The sequence below is a fragment of the Bubalus kerabau genome, chromosome 12 (genome assembly GCF_029407905.1).
Source record: "Bubalus kerabau isolate K-KA32 ecotype Philippines breed swamp buffalo chromosome 12, PCC_UOA_SB_1v2, whole genome shotgun sequence".
NCBI lineage: Eukaryota > Metazoa > Chordata > Mammalia > Artiodactyla > Bovidae > Bubalus > Bubalus kerabau.
The window spans coordinates 55123076-55143023 of NC_073635.1; the positions used below are offsets into that span (position 1 = coordinate 55123076).

The 19948-nt window shown below is 38.6% G+C and overlaps 1 protein-coding gene across 1 annotated transcript in view; it reads left to right on the top strand.

Annotated features, from left to right (window-relative positions):
* The window catches only part of NDFIP2 (Nedd4 family interacting protein 2), a 72991-nt gene that overhangs the window by 24892 nt on the left and 28151 nt on the right, over window positions 1–19948 (top strand). The window contains exons 2-3 of the mRNA XM_055542749.1: window positions 14462–14627; window positions 18670–18803. Of these exons, the coding sequence (XP_055398724.1) occupies window positions 14462–14627; window positions 18670–18803 (300 nt within the window). The remainder of the gene's footprint in view (window positions 1–14461; window positions 14628–18669; window positions 18804–19948) is intronic.

Below are 19948 nucleotides of genomic sequence, written 5' to 3' on the forward strand. Positions count from 1 at the left end.
TTAGTGGATGCAAAGTCTGTGGTGATTTTCTTTTTAGTATTATTGAGAAGTTTTACAAATGTCAATTTTCTGACTTGTAGAAACTTGTTTCTTTAAAGTGTAGGTGGAAACCTTTTTAACTTATCACATGCTGTCCTACATTAAGAACAAAAAAAAAATTGTTTCGTACTTTCTTTGATCTCTGTTCTAGAGAACTTAGAAAAAAATACAGAAAAGTTAAAAAAAAAAAAAAACCAAGAGAATAGTTTGCAAGCACCCATGCTAGCCATTTGTCTGTTAACAGTCATTTTGAAACTGCTAACATTTCATCTTACTTCAAATAAGATGAATAATATATGATTTACACACACACACAGTCTTGTTAATTCTTTAACACTGTATCGTGAACATTTCCTGTTTCATCAAGTATCCTTTGGCCTCTCAGTCCTGTCTGATTCTTTGTAGCCTCATGAGATTTTCCAGGCAAGAATAGTGGCACGGGTTGCCATTTCCTCCTTCAGGGGATCTTCCTGACCCAGAGATTGAACCTGGGTCTCTTGTGTCTCCTGTGTTGGCAGGCGGGTTCTTTACTACTGCACCACCTCAGAAGCCCCTTTGGAAGCACCATCTTAAATGGCTGTATTCTATTATGTTGATAACAGTGTTATTCTATTTTGGATAAATAGTATGTTTACAGTTTTCCATTATTATAACACTGTGTTGAACAGCTTTATGAAGAAATATTGTTTCTGATTAGTTTCTTTGGATGTAGTCTTATAGTGTAGTCTTAAAACTTTTCCCAGTCAATCACTGGGCTAAAGTATGTTTTTATAATAATTTTTTTATTTTCATAAAAAGGGATACATAACTATTTTTAAAAATACAGGCAGTATAAGTACAGAAAAAGAAGCAAGTTAGGCACCCAAATCTTACTAGCCAAAAATACCTTAAGTTGACATTTGGTGGATGTCTTTCCATTTGTGCTTATAGACAGGAATAATGTAATAAGAAAGAGATCATACTATTGTTTTTTAAAAGGAGAGTACAAAATACAATTTTGTTTGACTTTAATGGCAAGGAAAGAAATCCTTAAAGAACTGCTGAATTCTAGATAAAGATTTCTTTCCACAGAGTTGTTAAGTTCTGTAGGATTTCACTAAAATTAAAAGAGTATAAAAAGTCAATAAGAAATAGTGCTGCACGGATTCTTCAATATTGCTATACTTTAATGTGGCTTTCCAGGTAGCTCAAGCTGTAAAGAATCTGCCTGCAATGTGGGAGACCTGGGTTCAATCCCTGGGGTGGGAAGATCCCCTGGAGAAGAGCATGGCAGCCCACTCCAGTATTCTTGCCTAGAGAATTCCATGGACAGAGAATCCTGTTGGGCTACAGTCCGTGGGGTTGCAAAGATTCAGACACGACTGAGCGGCTAACATACACACACACACTTTAATATCTGAGATTTAATTCTTTATTATTAAGTACGCTCCTTAGCCAGTTTGGTTGCTTGTACTTGACCTGGTACTGCATTTGCTGGCTTACTTTGGCACATGCAAATAAGTAACTCTTTGGAGAATCCATGGAAGTGATCTTATTTAATTTGATTATGTAAACAGAAGGGAACCTTTCATTGCATGCTGCCATTGTCACTATACTGATCATTGCCGACGCTGGATAGGATATGTTGACCGAAATAAACATGCACAATGTACATGTTGTGAGTTTGGGGACCTTACTGAAGACTGTAGCCTGGGAGAGAGCCCCTCAGCTTAGAGAAACTCCTCAAAGAGGAGAGGGTAAGGGAGGAACCAGAATGTATATGAGCTTTATTTTCTGGGAAAACCCTACAGTGAGGCATAAAAAGATTACTACTGTTCATCACAAAATCAGACATCTGAAGTGAGTGATTTTAGTACTTTCCTGTGGATAGGAAGACGTAAGAATCTGAGATCATTTGAAATGTTTTTTTAGATGTGTATCTTCACTGTCTAAGGGCTATACATCCAAAGTACAGAAAGTTCCCCATCTTTCACCATCCTGAATTCCCCTCAGAGTGCGCGGCCCTTGGGCCACCGCAGTAGCTAATGGCTTGATCCTTGTAGAACTGGAATGGCAGGCCACATTCATTTCTTTACAAATACTGATATGTTAGCTTGTAAAAATCGAAGCATGGAGCTATTTTGAAAGCTCAGAATTTGAATAGTTTTATAAGTTTAAACATCATCATTAAAAATTTCTTCTGCTTATAAAAAATGTGTAGCAGTACTTTCTCCATTGGGTTTTCTAAATTATGGTTCTCAGACTACTTAAGGGAATCATAAACCCTGAAATTGCTCTGTATTATTATTTCCACAGCAGTTTTCTATGTCCTCTAAGTGGATAATCTTTGCTTATTTTATTGCCCACCTTTGACCCAGGCACCCTGCCCAGGAGAAGGGAGAGGTTGGTTGGGAAACAGTTGCTGTGCCAAAGGAGTTGCTGTACCCTGACTGATGTAGAGTGTCAGGGTATAGTCTTGGAATATGGTGGCTTCAGCCTCACCCAAGGTATTGTAAGGTATCTGTAATGAAAGCGTGATGGACAGGATTTTAGGGGGACAGTCCCATGTCTGCCATAGATAACCTAATTGCTTAAGACTACAGCATAGTCGTTAGTAAATATACCTCAAAATGCTGCTTGCATTGTAGAGAGACAAAAACCCAAGTTAGTGACCAGATTTGAAAAATGAGGTTTTTTGTTGCTTTTTTTTTTAAGTAAACTTAAACATATTTTATGTTGTATAACACATATTTTGGTACAAAAGCATGGCAGGCAGGGCTGAAACTACCATCTTCCTGTGATGAAATATATAGACATTTATGGTCTTTTCATGCTGAGTTAATGTGAGCTAGATTGAGAGATTATGGGGAGACTGAGAAGGTACGTGGAGGCTGAGAGGCAGCAGTGCTATGCAGACAGACAACTTGAGATGTAACCAAGTATGAGAAGCTGCCAGTCCAGTTGGTACACAGATTCTTTTCTCCTTTCTTTTTGTCTTTTCTCTCTTTTTCCCCCTTGATCTATGATAATCTGTTGGTAATCTGTGTTACAGAGAAGGCAATGGCACCCCACTCCAGTACTCTTGCCTGGAGAATCCCATGGACGGAGGAGCCTGGTGGGCTGCAGTCCATGGGGTCGCGAAGAGTCGGACACGACTGAGCAACTTCCCTTTCACTTTTTACTTTCATGCATTGGAGAAGGAAATGGCAACCCACTCCAGTGTTCTTGCCTGGAGAATCCCAGGGACGGGGGAGCCTGGTGGGCTGCCGTCTATGGGGTCACACACAGTCGGACACGACTGAAGAGACTTAGCAGCAGCAGCAGCAATCTGTGTTAAGAGCATATCCATTTGTTGCTAAAGAGGCATAATTGTAGGGCAGATTTGTAAATACGTGTTTTCTTAGGTAAGGTCTGAGAAAGCCAAATAGAATTTTGAGAAAACTATTTTTCTGTTGACATAAACATTTAAGAATAAGGTCAGGTACTTGTAATTTGAACTTCCCTGTTGGCTCAGATGGTGAAGAATCTGCCTGCAATGCTGGAAACCAGGGGTCTATCCCTGGGTTGCAAAGATTCCCTGGAGAAGGGAATGACTACCCTCTCCAATATTCTTGCCTGGAGAATTCCATGGACTGAAGCCCGGCAGGCTACAGACCCATTAATTAAAGGATTATGAACACGACTAATGAGTGTAGTATATAGAGCATTTTGTATTCAAAGAGAATAATCTTAGAATCTAGTGTATTTAGGTTGCAGTTTTGGCATATAAAAAGGAATTTAACGGGAGCCTAAATTCTTTTAAAAATAGAAATTTATATAAGATCTTTATCCCATCTGTTTCGTTTCTTTGTTCCTTGGAGGTCTTTGGGATGTAAATATACTCTTTCTCCTTTAACTTCCTAATGCAATAACTAGCTGTTAGAGACTTCAGGATCAGTTCCTGAGCCTGCAATTGCAGCCTGGATCTCAGGTTCCCTGGTGGCTCAGATGGTAAAGAGTCTGCCTGCAGTGTGGGAGACCTGGGTTCAATTCCTGGGTCAGGAGAATCCCCTGGAGAAGGAAATGACAACCCACTCCAGTATTCTTGCCTGGAAAATCCTATGGAAAGAGGAGCCTGGCAGGCTGCAGTCTATGGGGTTGCAAAGAGTTGGACAAGACTGAGTGACTTCACTCGCTCAGAGACTTCAGAGTACTTGGGTTATAGCAAGGTTATTTCTCCAGTCTTTCCGTTTTATACTATTGTGCTGAGTGACTTACATTGCATTTTCTTTTCCTTTTAATCAAGGCTAATTCCAAATACTTTGGAGCTTATTTTCATAGTGTTCAACAAGACAGACATAACATCCAGTTTTGTAGAGCTCTTACTTTAGCTGGGAAAAGAGATTGTAAGTGAATGATTACATAAATACTTTCTATTGTGATAAGAGCTGAGAAGAACAGGGTGCTTTAAGATTGTGTTGTTTTGTTGTTGTTCAGTCGGAAATCATGTCCAGCTCTGCGACCTCATGGACTGCAGCACGGCAGACTTCCTTGTCCTTCACCATCTCCCAGAGTTTGCTCAAACTCATGTCCATTGAGTCTGTGATGCCATGCAACCATCTCATCCTCTGTCATCCCCTTCTCCTCCTGCCTTCAGTATTTCCCAGCATCAGGGTCTTTTCCAGTGAGTTGGCTCTTCACATGGCCAAAGGGAGGCCAAAGCTTTGGAGCTTCAGCTTCAGCATCAGTCCTTCCAATGAACATTTCGGACTGATTTCCTTTAAGATTGACTGGTTTGATCTTGCAGTCCAAGGGATTCTTAAGAGTCTTCTCCAGCACAGTTCAGAAGCATCAGCTCTTCAGTGCTCAGCCTTCTTTATGGTCCATCTCTTGCATCCATAAATGACTACTGGAAAAACCACAGCTTTGACTATACTGACCTTTGTCGGCAAAGTGATGTCTCTATTCTTTAATATGCTGTCTAGTTTTATCATAGCTTTTCTTTCTTTTTTTTTTTAATCAGTTCTCTCTCTCTCTTTTTTTTTAATTTTTTTTAAAATTTTATTTTATTTTTAAACCTCAAACACTGTATTAGTTTTGCCAAACATCAAAACGAATCCGCCACAGGTATACATGTGCTCCCCCTCCTGAACCTTCCTCCCTCCTCCCTCCCCACACCATCCCTCTGGGTCATCCCAGTGCAACAGCCCCAAGCATCCAGTATCGTGCATCGAACCTGGACTGGCAACTCGTTTCATACATGATATTACACGTTTCAATCCCATTCTCCCAAATCTTCCCACCCTCTCCCTCTCCCACAGAGTCCATAAGACTGTTCTATACATCAGTGTCTCTTTTGCTGTCTCGTACACAGGGTTATTGTTACCATCTTTCTAAATTCCATATATATGCGTTAGTATACTGTATTGTGTTTTTCTTTCTGGCTTACTTCACTCTGTATAATAGGCTCCAGTTTTATCCACCTCATTAGAACTGATTCAAATGTATTCTTTTTAATGGCTGAGTAATACTCCATTGTGTATATGTACCACAGCTTTCTTACCCATTCATCTGCTGATGGACATCTAGGTTGCCTCCATGTCCTGGCTATTATAAACAGTGCTGCGATGAACATTGGGGTACATGTGTCTCTTTCCCTTCTGGTTTCCTCAGTGTGTATGCCCAGCAGTGGGATTGCTGGATCATAAGGCAGTTCTATTTGCAGTTTTTTAAGGAATCTCCACACTGTTCTCCATAGTGGCTGTACTAGTTTGCATTCCCACCAACAGTGTAAGAGGGTTCCTTTTTCTCCACACCCTCTCCAGCATTTATTGCTTGTAGACTTTTGGATCGCAGCCATTCTGACTGGTGTGAAATGGTACCTCCTAGTGTTTTGATGTGCATTTCTCTGATAATGAGTGATGTTGAGCATCTTTTCATGTGTTTGTTAGCCATCTGTATGTCTTCTTTGGAGAAATGTCTATTTAGTTCTTTGGCCCATTTTTTGATTGGGTCATTTATTTTTCTGGAGTTGAGCTGTAGGAGTTGCTTGTGTATTCTCGAGATTAGTTGTTTGTCAGTTGCTTCATTTGCTATTATTTTCTCCCATTCTGAAGGCTGCCTTTTCACCTTGCTAATAGTTTCCTTTGATGTGCAGAAGCTTTTAAGGTTAATTAGGTCCCATTTGTTTATTTTAGCTTTTATTTCCAATATTCTGGGAGGTGGGTCATAGAGGATCCTGCTGTGATGTATGACGGAGAGGGTTTTGCCTATGTTCTCCTCTAGGAGTTTTATAGTTTCTGGTCTTACGTTTAGATCTTTAATCCATTTTGAGTTCATTTTTGTGTACGGTGTTAGAAAGTGGTCCAGTTTCATTCTTTTACAAGTGGTTGACCAGTTTTCCCAGCACCACTTGTTAAAGAGATTGTCTTTAATCCCTTGTATATTCTTGCCTCCTTTGTCAAAGATAAGGTGTCCATATGTGCGTGGATTTATCTCTGGGCTTTCTATTTTGTTCCATTGATCAATATTTCTGTCTTTGTGCCAGTACCATACTGTCTTGATAACTGTGGCTTTGTAGTAGAGCCTGAAGTCAGGTAGGTTGATTCCTCCAGTTCCATTCTTCTTTCTCAAGATTGCTTTGGCTATTCGAGGTTTTTTGTATTTCCATACAAATTGTGAAATTATTTGTTCTAGCTCTGTGAAAAATACCGTTGGTAGCTTGATAGGGATTGCATTGAATCTATAAATTGCTTTGGGTAGTATACTCTATCATAGCTTTTCTTCCAAGAAGCAAGTGTCTTTTAATTTCATGGCTTCAGTCACCATCTGCAGTGGTTTTGGAGCCCAAGAAAATGAAGTCTGTCACTGTTTCCAGTTTTCCCCCATCTATTTGCCATGAAGTAATAGGACCAGATCCCATAATCTTAGTTTTTTAATCACAAGCTGGAATCAAGATTGCCGGGAGAAATACCAGTAACTTCAGATGTACAGATGACATCACCCTAATGGCAGAAAGTGAAGAGGACTAAAGAACCTCTTGATGAAGGTAAAAGAGGAGAGTGAAAAACTGGCTTAAAAAATTACGTTAGAGTCCTCATCTACTTTTGAGAGATAGGAAAGATTTTCTTGAGAACTTGATTTTAAGCTAAGATCTGAACAGTGTGTAAAAGTCAACTAGGCAGTGCAGTATGCGTGTTATTTAACAGAGCCTAGAGCCCCTTTTTGGCCTTTGCTGATGGCTCAGCAGGTCAGGAATCTGCCTACAATTCAGGAGACACAGGAGATGCTGGTTCGATCCCTGGGTCGGGAAGATCCCCTGGAGGAGGAAAATGGCAATCTAGTCCAGTATTCTTGCCTGAAAAAAAATCCAGGACAGAGGAGCCTGGCAGGCTATAGTCTGTAGGGTCACAGAGTTGGACACAACTGAGTGACTAATGTAGAACCCCTTTGTAGTATGTGATTATGCTTAATTTTAAGAAGTGAATTTAATGAGTGGATATTTAGGTCAGCAGCCCAGAACCGTCCAGTGTGACAATATAAAATTAGTCTTGTATTCTTTAATCACTCTGTTGCTGTTAATTATGCCTCTCCCTCTTTTTTCTTTCCAAAAAACAGATACAGTTGCTCATTTGTTCTTCAAATATATTTTTTCTGTGGTTACAGTTTCAGATTGTGTCATTTTCAACAGAAGATTGTACATACAGAAACTCAAAGGGGAACTGTTACAATATTATGATGGTATTTTATGTGGAAAAATCTTTTTTTATCCTAGGATATCGTGTTTACCTTAATGTTGTTGCTTCTGAGACATGCCAAACCAGAAATTAGAGGATTTTTGCATTTTGGTTTTACTTATTAAAAATTTAAAAATTCAAATTAATTTATGTTTAGGGTGAAAAGTCAAATAATAGAGGATGATGAAATCTCTTCTCTGCCTGCAGCTCTTTGTAGTTTCTTCTGTATCTTTCCAGAAATCTTGATTGCCTATATATATTACACAGATAATCTTTTTCTCTTCTTTAGGGGGAGGGGAAGTTTGTAGGAAATAGCTTTTAAAAATATTTTGTTGATATACAGTTGACTTGCAATGTTGTGTTTCTTCTTATTTAAAAAACTCAGTTATACTGTGCATAATTTTTTATATTTTTCTTTCAGTTGACAGATCATGAGCAGACAGTAGTGGTTTACAAATAAAATAAAAGCCCTATTTATTTAAAAGACAATTGTGTCTTGATAAAATATCTGTTGATCCTTGGCTTTAAACGTTTGTTTTGCAGACTCCTTCAGGTCAAGGAGACTCTGAAGCTCATGGTGTTATTTGTGGAGCACCATGAAATAATGGTATTCTCTCATATGAGCAAGAAAGGTTTTGACCAGCAGAAATATGCCTGTATTATATTATGAAATATAAAACTGCAACCAGACTTCTGTATTTTCAAAAGAAGAAGCTAAAAATTAGGCATGCTGCTGCTGCTAAGTCACTTCAGTGGTGTCCGACTCTGTGCAACCCCATAGACGGCAGCCCACCAGGCTCTGCCGTCCCTGGGATTCTCTAGGCAAGAACACTGGAGTGGGTTGCCATTTCCTTCTCTAGTGCATGAAAGTGAAAAGTGAAGGTGAAGTCGCTCGGTCGTGTCCGACTCTTAGCAACCCCATGGACTACAACCCACCAGGCTCCTCCATCCGTGGGATTTTCCAGGCAAGAATACTGGAGTGGGGTGCCATTGCTTATTTTCCCATTAATATTTACTTGCTTCTTATGCACTCTTTTCTAATCACTTGCATCATTTCCTGATCACTGCTTTATTGTAGGTTCTCTTTCATTAACGGAAAGGTATGCAGACACTGCAGAAGTTTAGTGGAAAAAATTTGGTGGGGAAATAAACCTAAAATTAAGAAGATTCTGTTAATTTGTTTAATGGTGCATGTGTGCATGAGGAAGACTGCTGAAATTCACTTTTATTGGAACAGAAATCTAGTTCCATTTGCTAAGCATCAGTGTCTTGTGTGAGAAGGCAATGGCACCCCACTCCAGTACTCTTGCCTGGAAAATCCCATCAATGGAGGAGCCTGGTGGGTAGGCTGCAGTCCATGGGGTCGCTAAGAATCGGACACGACTGAGTGACTTCACTTTCACTTTTCACTTTCATGCATTGGAGAAGGAAATGGCAACCCACTCCAGTGTTCTTGCCTAGAGAATCCCAGGGACGGGGAGCCTGTTGGGCTGCCGTCTGTGGGGTCGCACAGAGTCGGACACGACTGAAGCGACTTAGCAGCAGCAGCAGCTTGTGTGACTGTTTTCTGAGCTACTGGTTTTAACACTTGGGTTGTTTGTAGAAATTTCTTAGCACTGGCTATTACCTTACCCCTAGGAGTATAGAAACAGCAGCTTACTTTCTTCTTGGGTGACTAAACTCAGTAGCTTGACTCTACAGCTACAGATTGATTTTATTGTAACCCTTATCTGTTTGCTTCTCAGGTGTTGGATAAGGCAACATTGACTGACAGAAATTACCAGATTTTTTTTCCTAGAGTCCTGTTACCTTAGGGTTAGGAGAAACCCTTATCATCTCCTATTTTTGTAGGCAGGACAAGAATCCCATTAGATGTCGGTTGACTGACCGTGCTATTTTTTTGAGAATGAAAGAAGTGAAGAAAAGTCTAAAATGAGTGGGGCCCTGGCGCAACAGGCATAAAGTGTCCTGGGGAAAACAGCTGTGTGGTCATCCTAGTTATATAACAGTCTTGCCAGACAGTCATTCAAAATCTGCCTGAAAGGATTTGTTGCCCCACAGAAAAGCGAGTATTCTAAAGATGAAAAGGTACTAACTAAAAAGTTTTAAAAATTTTAAATTGAGATAAAGTTTGTCTCGTTGCAACTACTAACTCTTCTTTCCAGCTTTTGCCCTCTGGTACTAAACGTAGTCAGTATATGGCAGTATACAAAATGTATTAGCTCATTAGAAATTAAAAAAAAAAAAAAAGTCACCCCTTACCCCCCTGCCCTTCAATCTTACAGTTCTTCCCTGTGATTAAGTTTCTGTGCTAGAGAAAAAAAATAAAAGACCATGCTGCTGACTAACCCACCAGGCCCTGGTACTGGGTAGAGTTCACTAAACAACATTTTATAGCACATCCATAATTGTTATCTTAGTATGTTTAGAAAACTTTCAGTGAGATCTCTGGCTTCTCAAAAGCAGACTTTCCAGTTATTATCTTAATGTTTTATCACCTTAAGATAGAATAAAGGAATATGTATAGGAGGCATGCCAATTCCAATTAAAGAAACAGTAGTTTATACACAGGAAGGCTAGACCTCCAGCTAGCTAATCATAATGCTTACAGTTTTCTCATCATTAAAAATACTTAATGTACATGTATAATAACTAGCTACAGATATAATCTTCAGACTAAAAAATTGTGTTTTCCTGTACAGCTTTTCATCACTGTGGTCACTGGGTTAAAGATACTTTAATTTTCATGTGCTATTGCCCATATTTTTTTTTTTCCAGGAGGCCCATAAATAGGACAAGCTAGGAGGATAACTTTTGAGGTGATGTGTGGATGGGACACAGAGCCTGGTTCATTACTGTGTATATGTGGGTCCCATTCCACTCTTTGCCTCTTTTTCTGCTGTTTAGGAAGTTGATACAGAATGTAAAATGGAACCATTGAACAGCATAACAGCATGATTAGGGAAAAATTTCTACAAATGTCATTGTCTAATTTGATAAACGTATTATTTAATTTGAATCCTTGTGTGAATTTAGAGGAAAGGCAGTCAGGTGTCGAAAAAATTAAACAGTAGTCTATCTGAGAAAGGAGTAGAGATTCTTCTTGGAGCCAGTCTGAGGATTGTAACTCAGGAGACAGTCTTTCAGAAAGTTCTGATTGCTGTTAAAAGTAAAAGCACAAATGTGTAAGTTTTTGAGACAAAAAGTTAGACGTCAAAGTAACTGGGCTGGGAAGATACCCTGGAGGAGGAAGAAATGGCAGCCCACTCTGGTATTCTTGTCTGGAAAATCACATGGACAGAGGAGCCTGGCAGGCAATAGTCCATGGGATCTTAAAAGAGTCGGACATGACTTAGTGACTAAACAACATATTGATACTTTACATGGTCCAACAAGGTAAGTAGTGGGATCACTGTGACTCCTTTCAGGACCGAGAAAGCAGTGTTACCTCCTGAGGAGTTACCAGATGGAAATTGCTTCTTTGGGGGTGAGCAGGCATTCCTGTGTCTTCTAAGGAGATCCAGTCTAGTCAATAGTGAATGCACAATGCACACGAAAAGGGAAGGGATGGTGACTCAAAACAGCAGAAAAATGTTTATGCTAAAATTTTTCTTGTCCTGCCTTAAAAATAAGTTTGTTTTATCACATTATAGGTTAATCTGTAGAGACACCAAAGATATATAAAAAATTACAGTGTTACATTTAAAGTGAGTTGGAAGTTCTGTGCCGCAGTGGACAGAGACTGTTGACTGAATTACTGGGTTTTACTGTTGACACAGAGCAACTGTTCACTGTATACTATAATTTTGTAAGAATGAAACTGAAGGTGTTAGTAGGGCGGTTGAAATTAATTGGTGTGTTGTATAAGTTCCAAAACTTTATTTCTGAAATCATACGTAAAAATGTCTGTAGTAATTCTTTTTATTGTAGTTATGTGAATGTGTTTTGATAGGTTGAAGAAGAGAGTTGGTCATTCTGGGGAGTGTATTCGATGTGGTAGGGGTGTTTTCTGTGAGGAATTAGGGCAGAGCTGTTTGTCATATAGGGTTTTCTTTTTAGTACAGTTCATCTCCATTTGCAGTATTAATAGTAGATATGGAAAAATGGTTTTCCTTTTTTTTTGGACACCTTCACTATTATTTGTTTGCTGCTGCTAAGTTGTTTCAGTCGTGTCCGACTTTGCGACCCCATAGACAGCAGCCCACCAGGCTCCCCCGTCCCTGGGATTCTCCAGGCAAGAACACTGGAGTGTGTTGCCATTGCCTTCTCTGATGCATGAAAGTGAAAAGTGAAAGTGAAGTCGCTCAGTCGTGTCCGACTCTTAGTGAGCCCATGGACTGCAGCCTTCCAGGTTCCTCCATCCATGAGATTTTCCAGGCGAAAGTACTGGAGTGGGGTGCCAATGCCTTCTCCAATTGTTTGTTTAGTAACACTAATTTCTACATATACTAAATATACTCATATAGGCTAAATTACTAAATATAGGCTATTTCTAAGTATATATCTGTACTTTGTTTGATTTGACTTGTTCATCTGACATTTTTGCTCTTAAAAATGTGGTCAAAGGTGAATGAATGCATCGGGAGCTCTCCTGAGTGCCTTGTAATGGGAAACAGAATATGCTTTATGACCCGAGAGCAGAGTGTTGCTAGTCAAGAGGTTGCTCATTTAGTGCCTACTTAGAAAAGCCCTGCAGGTAAATAAATGTAAAAGCTCATACAGAGTTGACTTTGTGCTTATTTGAATTCACTTTCTGTGAGTGAATTTTGTTTCATAAATTTTGATGCTGTCGACTGAAGAAAAACACATAACCTAAAAATTGCAAGTTATGTTTTATTTGGGGACCTTACTGAGGACTGTAGCCCAGGAGACAACCTCTCAGGTAGGTCTGAGGAACTGTTCTGAAGAGGTTAGGGAGAAGCCAGGATTCGTAGGAGTTTTTTTCTGGGGGAAGGCCAGGGGAGTAGTAGAACATGAGAAGAATACTGGTAATCACAAAAAACAGATGTCTGAAACGAATGATTTTTGTTCTTTTCTGTGTGTGCACATGTGCTCAGTTGCTCATTTATGGCTGATTCTTTGTGATTGCATGGACTGTAGTCTGCCAGGCTCTTCTGTCCATGAGATTTTCCAGGCAAGAATACTGGAGTGGGTTGCTATTTCTTCCTCCAGGGGATCTTCCTGACCCAGGGATCGAACCAGTCCCTCCTGTGTCTCCTGCATTGGCAGGTGGATTCTTTAGCACTGTGCCACCTGGGAAGCCCTTTGTGCAGAAGATGTTAAAGTCTGGGCTTATTGAAATTATTCTTCACATGTGCTTCTTAACTACCTAGGGCCTGTATCCGCTCTTTCACTATCCTGAGTTCCTCTCAGGGTACAGTGGAATATGGTTGGCGGTGTTGGTAGTTTGATGGTGGGCAACCTTCATTATTTGCTGGAATGACAGGCAACGTTTTTCCACAGTGTTATGAAAAAAGTTGTCTTCTTGAGATGATTTTAGGTTGATTTGTTAAAAATTATAATACATTTATGAACTTAAAAAAGTGTTTTGCTAGTGTAATCTCTTACCGCAAGACACATCCAAACAGCAATGAAGTAAATTGACCTCCTGTTTTACTTCACATATTTTAAAAAATTCTTTAGTGACTACTTATTAGACTGAAGCACTGCATAATTTCTGTTTTTGAGTTTATAAAATAAAGTATATTAAATAAGAAGAGTAGAACTAGTATTTGCTAAATGCCTTTTGTGTGTTTGGCATTATGCTAGTTGATTTTCAAATATTATTTTACAGTTCTGTGAGGATTTTGGTTTCATTAGAATTTACATGTGGAGTCACTAAGGTACAGAAAAAGTAAGTTTAGTAAAGCTTATAGAAAGTGGAGTAATAATTTTCATGTTCTGAAATTAAAAATGCATTATATCACAGCATGTAGATTTATTCTCTTGACAAGCTTTTTTTTTTTTTTTTTTTACTATAAAGTAGGAGATGTGCAGCCACATGGCTTGGATTTGGTTCATGGTTTAGCCTTCCTACCTATTGTGATGTTTGGCAAATTACTCTAAGTCTTCATGTCCAGGGTTGTTTTGGTTTGGTTGGTTTGGTTTTTTTTTTCCTTTTTTCTTTTAGCCTGTCAAATGGGGATAATAGTCTTAACAGTCTCTTGTTTGTTGTGAGGATTAAATGAGTTAAACCATAAAGATCTCAGTATATTATCTAGTGTAAATTGGTTGTAATGAAGAACATTTTTCAAAGTTTTATATGCACTGTGACTTATTTTGCTTTATAAGTAATTCTTTTGGTGCTTAGGAAAGCCTCAGAGTATTCCACATTTTTAGAATGTTTATAAATTGTTATTATATTTCATTAATTCATTTTATATAAGATACTAGTATAATAGATATGGTGTTGTGGTTGTATTAGGAGTTTTACTTTTCTTTGCTCTATACAGTGATTAATACGGATTGAGCGAACTTGAATCTGTTTGTTATCATTATCTTTTTTCCTATAAATTCCTAAAAATTTGACCTTTATTCATATTATAAATTATAAAAATTCTAAACTTAATGACTGATTATGTCTCTCAGAAATTTTATTCATCTTTTTAAATGCTACTTTAGCTTGTTTTTAGCTAAAAAAGAAAAACGATTCTTTGCCTGAAATAATCTTTAAAAATAAAAAAAAGTGTGCTTCACATTAATGTTTTCGTTTTCCTTTGTTCTCTCAGCTTCACAATGAAGAGGATAATTCAGAATCATCTGCTGTAGAGCAGCCATCTACTTCAAACCCAACACCACACACCGTGCAGGCTGCTCCTTCAGCATCTGGACGTGAGACTGACTCTTCTCCTCCCCCTTACAGTAGTATTACCGTGGAAGTACCTACAACTTCAGGTATTGTTGCTCTTAGTATGGAACTACTAGTAATGTTTTTAATAACTCATTTTTTTTTTTAACCAGTATGGTTTTGTATAATTATCAAGTCTGTTAATAGGCTTCTCTAGTTTTATGATTTTTTAAAACAAATTTTCCTAAAGGTAGTTTATAAAATAATTTACTCTGTGCCTTATGTGTCTCACTGTTTTAAAAATTAATTTAAAAATGTAGCTTGTCAAGCTTTCTTATGCTTGCTAGAATCCATTTCCAGTGGACTAACCTATATAACTTTTGGAAGAAATATACATACCTATAGATTCATGCACACATATAATGCCAACGGACATGCATGTATTAACATACCCATACCTGTGTGTGTTTACTTGTATAGTCATAAAACCAGGTATTATTCATGATGAATGTGAGTGGGAATGTGGTTAGCGTATGTGAATGGAGGTGAAGGGTGTACATAATGTTTCCCCCCTGCACATGGTAATATTTCTTGAATATAAGACAGTGATTCCCACTTGTTACTGTTTATCTCATACTTTCAGGTCATTCTCAAGAATACCCTCATCTGTTTCTCTGGCCACAATTTATATTTTCCCAGTAATGCTAAGTTAATCATTCTGTGATGGAAGATGCTAAGAGTGAAAGTCCCTTTGCTAAATGCCCCTCTGTTGTAGCTACTATTTGTTAACAGACTACCTCAAACCTGATGGAGTAAAATAACAATCATTATTATCAATTCTCAGAATTTGGAGGGTGAACTTGGCTCCATGATGAAGTTCTCTGCTAGAGTCTCCTGTGATTGTTGTCTGACGGAGGCAATTGCAGGCTTCCTTATTCACACATTTACTGGTTGAGGCAGGCTTCAGCTGGGGCCTCAGCTGAGGCTGTTGGCCAGAACAGCTATTGGTGGCCTCGTCTTGTGGTCTGGGCTCCTCTCTGAATGCAGGCTGGCTTCTAAGAACAAGCGTTCTGAGAGAAAGCCAGATGGAACGGGTTACATTGCCTCAAAAGTCACAGTGCAGGTTGTTAGAAGTGAGTCCGTCAGTTTAGTCTCTCTTCAGGATTACTGAAGAATTAGTCTCCGCCTCTTCATGGGAAGTGTTTCAAAGAGGAGACTGTTGTTTAAACCACCACAGCTGTATGCAGCCTCAGCCTCTTGGCCACCAGGCCTGCTGCTTTGACAGTCTTCCCTAGTTCAGTAAATGGCTCCAGCAGGCCAGAAACTGGGGAGTCAGCCTTTTGGTATCTTATTATAAAATCATGTGGTTTTCTCCTTCAGTTTTTGTTGTCATGAAATATTTTATTAATTTTATTAACATATTTTTTCTTGAAGCTAATCCATCCCTATATGCTTGGACTTTTTGTCATCATGTTCCAGTGTTTCCTAGATTTGAACTCATTAATATTTTAGTGTTTTTGCAGCTTTTTGCATGTGATCTGTAACTTTATGTGCTGTCTTTTTGGTATGGAAAAAGCAGACTTTTGGAAAGCAAAGTTGAAAGCAAAATTTTATGAAAGCAACATGAATTGAGAAGCTTCTCATTTTTCTATGATGTATAGTAGTTTTGATAAAGTAGCATGATATTTTTAAAGGTTAGGTGAATTTCAACTGTGAAACAAGTGAAGCCTGTTACCTAGATGTTCAGTTATTCTCACCATCTCTTTTGTGATTCCTGGTCTTTTAAATTTTTTCACCTGTGCTAAAAGGCCATCCCTGACTAATTGAGAGTAAAAACTGAGTAATTCTAGAATTTTGGGTCTCTGCTTAATGAAAGCTATTATACTATTTTTCTTTAGCTTTTTGGTCAATGTTATATTTTAGGTATGGACAGTGCCTGTTTTCTGTGGAGATTATGTTCTTCAGTAGGTCACTTTATGACTTTTTATAGATCTGAGCAATATCAGTTATAAAAGGTGACATATGTATATAATGCTTCACTTTTTACTGAGTCCTCTTGAATACTGTTCTATTTTATCCCATAATAGCAAGTAATAGCATTGCTGGGTCAGCTTCATAGATGAGAAAGTAGAACTTAATAAGACTTAAGTGATGTGCTTGAGGGTACACAACTTCCAAGAAGGAGGGCTAGGGTTGGAACTCCCCGGACTTAACATTCTGTGGTTGAGAACCAACCTCTGCCTTAAAGGGGAGAATAAAAGGAAGTAAAATTGACAAGTGAAAATTAAAGATGCTTCTTCCCAACTTTTACCTGTTATTGGCAGAGGTATTTTTTCTATCATGGATGTTAAAACCTTTTAAAAACTTACATTATATATATTTTTAAATTAGAGAATAATTGCTTTACAATGTTACATATCTAGTTTTAAGGTGAAGGATCTCATTACCTTGGATAATATATGCCAGTGTTCCAGGTTTTTAAATAAATATTTATTTATCTTATTTTTGACTGTGCTGAATCTTCATTGCTGCGTGGGGGTTTTCTCTAGTTGCAGTGAGCAGGGGCTACTCTTCAGTGTGGTGTATGGGCTTCTCATTGTTGTGTCGCCTCTTGTTGCAGAGCAGGCTCTAGGGTGCTTGGGCTTCAGTAGTTGTGGTACACAGGCTTAGTTGGCCCAAGGCATGTCAGATCTTTCTGGACCAGGGATTGAACTTGTGTCCTCTGCAGTGCAAGGTGGATTCTTAACCACTAGACCACCAGGGAAGCCACCATTGTTTCAGTTTTAAAAGTTTATAATTTTAATGTTATTGCTTTAAACTTGATAATCATTGTTTTTACTGAAGTTTTACTTCCACTTTAGTCCTCAGAACTAAAGAAATCTATTTACTTGACTGTGTGCAGTGTTTTTACATCCTAATAATAAGTCTCTTCTAAGAATTTGTGACTCTTGTGCCTTTTGTTGGATAACATTCAGTATTATGCTGCTGCTCACCACTTCCTGTTATTAAGTTAAAAATTGCCTAATTTCAGACCCTTAGCTCTTATTGATAGCATTAAAAATACTTATTTTTAAAACCTATAGACATTAAAACACAATAGGAAAAATTTTGCTGGAGTGTAGTGTGTTTTCATGTTGAAAATGCAAGAAAGTCTGATAAAGATAGGTAAAATTATAAGCAATATAGAAAATGTGAAAATGCTATCATTATAATGGAGGAAATCACAGAAGTAGTGTTAAACACTATGGTATGTACTACTTTTAGAATCTGCCTATTATTTATGTCAGGAATTCTAGCACATCTTAGTCGACTGATTGACCTATGTGTATGATTACACGAAAGTTGGCAATAAATGTTGCAGCTTAAAAAAAATAGTTTGTTGTAGTATACTTCTGGAGAGCTTAAAAATTGGAAAAGGACAAACTCTTCCAAAAAAAGAAAACCTAAGGAGATAGGTAGATGCAGGGAAAATGGGAGAAGGGATAAGAGTGAATAAGAGTTAAAAAGCATTAATCTTTTAGCAAAGAGAAATACTGAGTTTGCTTAGGAGTTGCTAAAATTGACCCATGTAGAAAATTAACGTCATGTATTAGTGGAACAAAGTTTTTGGAGTCTGGAAATTTCTGGGTTCTGCCACTTCTTGATTGTGTGATCCTGGGCAAATCACCTAACTTTTCTGAACCTCAGAGTTGCTGAGGTTAATGTATTTAGAAGTGGTATAGGAGGTGGCTAGTGCTATTTCAGTGTATGTGTGTTTTTTTTTTAACTATCATTCCTGCTGTTTTTACTTTTTTTGACTGTGAGATTATGGACAGATAAATTCTCTGAGCACAGCAAGTGGGCACACAGAGCATGTTCACAGTGAGTTTCTTACCTCTTTTGTGTTGCACTCATTTTCAGAGTCTTCTTCTTGATGCTCTTGCTTTGTGTATCAGTCTCTGGATGGTATTTATCAGTCCTTTCTCAATAAATACAGGACTCTAAGAATATGATGTAGTAATAATTTATATGTTATACAGCTTATAATGTAGGACTACAAATAGCAGTGATCATCCTCTGGCATTCTGTAACTTGTTAAATTGTATTATGGCTATAAAAATGTCATTAGTTTGTTTTAATGGTTATCTTTTTTAAAACCCTTTCCTTCAGATACAGAAGTTTACAGTGAGTTTTATCCTGTGCCGCCTCCTTACAGTGTTGCTACCTCTCTTCCCACGTACGATGAAGCTGAGAAAGCCAAAGCTGCTGCCTTGGCAGCTGCAGCAGCAGAAACATCTCAAAGAGTAAGACAGTGTTATCATTTCCTTTTGAGAATAATATCCAAGATAGTTCTCTGTGTCCTTTTTTTTTTTTTTTGTATTTTCTGTACTGCTGCTCATTTGTGTCATCGTGTTTTGGCACTCTCTGAGTGAAATAATACCTTCTGCATTCCTTGACCCACCTCATTTCTGTTTCTGTTGGTCTTTTCCTGCACCCTGTCTCAGACTGTGGTCATCTAGGTGTTCTTTTTACCACTAATGTATCATTTTCTAAACTTGATTTCAGGCATCTCCTGCACTAAGACTCATCCCTCCCACCCTTTCCCCTGCCATCCCTCTGACTTGCTCATGCAAGTTACCCCCACCCTGTTGACCTCTTCACTGTTAATGAAGTGTCTTTAGTGTCTTTACTTCCTTTCTTATGTAGTTTAGATTCTGTGGTCCATAACTATAATTATAAATCATTATTTTCTATTCATTTTTTATACATTAGCACAGCCAGTCCAGTGACTCTATGAGTGAACTCACAGTAGGTTAAAACACTCACAGGCAAATCTGGGTTGGTCTCTTGTGGGCTTACTGCTCCTTTCTCCTGGGTCCTGGTGTGCATAAGGTTTTGTTTGTGCCCTCTAAGAGCCTGTTTCCCCAGTCCTGTGTAAGTTCTGCCAGCTCTGTGGTGGGGTTAATGGCAACCTCCTCCAAAAGGGTTTCACCATACCCAGGTCTGCTACACCCAGAGATCCTGCCCCTGCAGCAGGCCACTGCTGACCTGTACCTCCGCAGGAGAGACTCAAACAGTCAAAAGCAGGTCTGGCTCAGTCTCTGTGGGGTCTTCTGGTGAGGACAAGGTTTTGTTTGAGCCCTCCGAGCATCTCTGGCAGGCATGGGTTTGATTCTAAACATGATTTTGCCCCTCCTTCCATCTTGCTGGGGCTTCTCCTTTGCCCTTTGACATGAATGAAGTATCTCTTTTTAGTGTCTGAGGAAGCCTTACAAATGGTTGTCTAAGGAGGCCTTACAAATAGCTGAGAGAAGAAGAGAAGCTAAAGGCAAAGGAGAAAAAGAAAGATATACCCATTTGAATGCAGAGTTCCAAAGAATAGCAAGGAGAGATAAGAACGCCTTCCTCCGTGGTCAATGCAAAGAAATAGAGGAAAACAGTAGAAAGG